Source organism: Cajanus cajan, chromosome 6 (genome assembly GCF_000230855.2).
Source record: "Cajanus cajan strain Asha chromosome 6, NIPB_CcT2T_4, whole genome shotgun sequence".
NCBI classification, from domain to species: Eukaryota; Viridiplantae; Streptophyta; class Magnoliopsida; order Fabales; family Fabaceae; genus Cajanus; species Cajanus cajan.
Window position 1 is genome coordinate 58580391 of NC_138522.1, and position 3606 is coordinate 58583996.

At 49.4% G+C, this 3606-nt stretch overlaps 1 protein-coding gene across 1 annotated transcript; it reads left to right on the forward strand.

Moving 5' to 3' along the window:
• The first annotated feature begins 224 nt into the window (after positions 1-224).
• On the forward strand, positions 225-824 carry LOC109796428 (uncharacterized). Its single transcript, XM_020356102.1, has one exon. It carries the CDS (start codon positions 225-227, stop codon positions 822-824), a length of 600 nt encoding a protein of 199 aa, XP_020211691.1.
• The last annotated feature ends 2782 nt before the right edge of the window (positions 825-3606 follow it).

Consider the following 3606-nt stretch of genomic DNA (forward strand, 5'->3'; position numbering starts at 1 on the left):
GCCGACTATTATTAGCTGACCCTCAAAACCGATTGTACAGAGTATGCGAAGAAATGCACACAATGCCAACAACACGACAACCTGATACATGCCTCAGCCGAACAGCTACACACGGTCAGTGCCCCTTGGCCTTTCGCTTTATGGGGCATCGACATTCTCGGCCCGTTCCCACTCGCCAAAGGATAATGCAAGTTTTTGGTAGTAGCTGTTGACTATTTTACCAAATGGATCAAGGTCGAGCCACTCGCCTCCATCACGACGGCAAACATTCAAAAATTTGTATGGAAGAACATCATCACTCGGATAATGGGCTAAAATTCACGGATAAAAAGCTAAACATCTTTCTTGAGAACCTCGGTATTCGACATCGATTCACGTCAGTAGAACATCCGCAATCCAACGGCCAGGCCGAAGTAACCAACAAGGTCGTTCTCACCGAGTTGAAAAAATGGCTCAGCAAAGCCAAAAGGGCCTGGGCCGAAGAGTTTCCCGAAGTCTTATGGGCGTATAGATGCACACCCCAGTCAAGTACGAAAGAGACTCCCTTCTGGTTAGCGTATGGCTCGAACGCGATGATACTGGTAGAAGTTGGCAAACCGTCATTCCGGCGGACACACTTCCATGAAGAATCCAATGACAATTCTCTTCGCGCAGAGCTAGATGTCTTAGATGAGGTGCGAGACAAAGCCAGAATCGTCCCCGAGAACATTCCACGAGGGCGATCTCGTTTGGAGGGCAACCGGATCGGCAAGATGCAATCCCACCAAAGGGAAGTTATCGGCCAACTAGGACGGTCCGTTCCGAGTACAACACACTCTCCATAACGGAGCTTACAAGCTTGAGGAACTGTCTGGCAAGGTCATCCCAAGAACGTGGAACGCTACCCATCTGAAGACATATTACAGCTAACTTATGCTGTATGCTTACACTATATACATGTATCACGATGCACTCTTTTCCTTGATCGATCTTTTTCCCCCTTATAAAAACGTGAAAAGAGATTTTTGGTGGGCAAGGTTTTTAACGAGGCATCAACTCATCAATGAATACAAATTCCATTATCTGCAATCGTCTACATTCTTAACTTTTTATTTTACGAGTTTTCCCTCCCGAGATGTCTCTCGGCCAAGGATGTGGCTCATGAAAAATTCCAAGCCTTCCCTCCCGAGATGTCTCTCGGCCAAGGATGTGGCTCACGAAAAACTTCAAGCCTTCTTTCTCGAGATGTCTCTCGGCCAAGGATGTGGCTCACGAAAAATTTCAAGTCTTCCCTCCCGAGATTCCTCTCGGCCAAGGACGTGACATGTTTTCACTTTCATGTCTTCTCTCCCGAGATCTCTCTCGGCCAGGAATGTGACTTACGTTTTCAAATTTTCACAAGTTTTCCCTCCCGAGATGTCTCTCGGCCAAAAGCGCGGCTTAATTCCTTAATCACATTCATGTTTCCAATCTTATTCGGATACGTTACTTAACAAGTATTTGACAAGAACAACAAAGCGAGATTTCATTAAAAAAGGGCTCTATCGGCCCGAAATTACAAGAAATTTCATTAAAAAGGGCTCTGTCGGCCCCTGCTTACAAGAACAACAAAAAGTAATAATAGCAATACCCTAAGACTAGGCCTCGGGCTCCCCTTAGGCCGGGATTTCCTCCTCGGCAGCTTCTTCCTCGTACACCGTTTCCTCTCCACCAATCGGTCCGGCCTGGTGAGGAACGGGTGCTTCAGCATCAGGTTGTTCATTCGGGGGAATTTGAGTCAAGTTAACGTATTCCCCCCGAAAGAAGTCCCTTGACAAGTCAAATTGGAAGTCAGGAGGGAAACTTCCAAAAGCACCTGATAAGCCAATTGCGCAAAGCCGACCTCGTGTTGAGAGAGAACTTTGCTTCTAGCCCTCTCTCGGTACGAGCCGTACGCCTTCTTCTCGGCCTCTAGCTCGCCGGCCAACCGAGACGCCCGCTTAGACTCTGCCTTCTTCTTGCTGTTCGCCTGTGCATCAAACAAAGCAGCTAAAGCTTCCTGCATGGCCCTTTCCAAATCAGAAAGCTTTCGACGCAGCTCCGCGGCCTCAACGTTCGGCTCTATCACAGTGATTTGAGCCAAGGCCAATGCGCGAACTTGGAATTCGCAGAAGAAGCTCCACTTGTGGGAAGAGCTCATTCGGCCAAGAATAGCTTGCCCGTCCTCCGAGGTTAGGTCTTGGCTTAGAAAATCTTGGGCGTTGACATGGGATGCCAGGAAGCTCAGACTCACCAACCCTTGGGGAGCCGCGAGAACGGGCAACCTCTGTTGCTTCTAGCGTCGAGACTCGGCCTCGGCCCTCGCCTCGGCCCTCGCCTCGTCAGGCTTCCTCTTCGTAGCCTTCAGCCTATTCGTGTCTTGGGGACCTTTCCCCCTCGGCTGCACAACGGACCGGGCCATCGCGTGAGCTTGGGCCAGATTCTCTTCCTGCCCAGTCGGCACAGGTGTGGCGGCTCGGCCCTGGATCAAATTGCGAATGTCCAAGTCATCACTCTCGCAGCTCGTCATGATACCTGCACAACATTAGTCAAAATCAATGGCAACGCATGACTTTAAACATAAGACAGATGCTATACCAATTAAATCGTCAATCGGTTGTGATGATTTCATCAGCCGAACTAGTTTTCGGCACGGCAAGGGCCAAGGAAGCTTCTCCAAGGTATTCAAGTCGGCTCGCTCCTCTGAAGACATCCGGGACTTGGACACCACGTCATACTTCTTTGGCGTCCGAGTCCAATACAAGGGGAACAAAGCTCTCCCCTCGGCATTGAAGAAATATTTGTTGACGGTGCTAGGCCGAATCATAACCTTGAAAAATCCTACTTTAAATCTCTTGTAGGATGTAGTAAACAGTTGAAGCAAACAATTGGCCCCCCAAAATAAAGAAAGCCATTTTGCCTTCTTCGTTGGCCGAGAGGCATAATAATACAAGAAAAGGTTGGGAGTCGGCTCGATGCGAAGTGCTATACACAGTTCTCGAAACCCTTGCATAGCGGCCCAGGTATTGGGATGAAGCTGCGTCGGTGCTACATTCAGCAGCCGAAGCACGCCAACAAAAAACTTGTCGAACGGGAGAGTCACCCCCAAATCCCGGAACAAGTAGTCGTACACAAAGAAATAGTGATATTTACATTTCTCTTGGCCCAAAAAGACAAAATCAGAATCCGGCCCCCCGTCATTTTGGCACGGTTGGAAGAAGAAAGCTGACGGCTCCTCATCCTCCGGAAGTGTAACAAACTTCTCGGCATCGAATAGCAGTGCAATAGAGCTCTTGTTGGTGTAACGCGAAAACACGCTCCCCACCTCTCCATGCACCCATTTGTAATCGGGGACTTGTATGGGGGGAAGCGACGAGAGGCCCAGCAAACTTTGCGAGTACTCGGCCGACCTTCAGATATCGCAAGCGAAGAAGCTTCTCCCCCACTTCCCGTCCGCTCAAACCCCTCGATGATTTCAAGGCTAACCGAATTGTTCGATGCCGAGGCCGAAAGCTCAAGCCGATCTGAAGACTCGCGCGAGCCGGTGTCGACAGATCCAATCCCAGCACCCCTAAACGAGCTAACCTGCAAAACTCTATCATCAACATC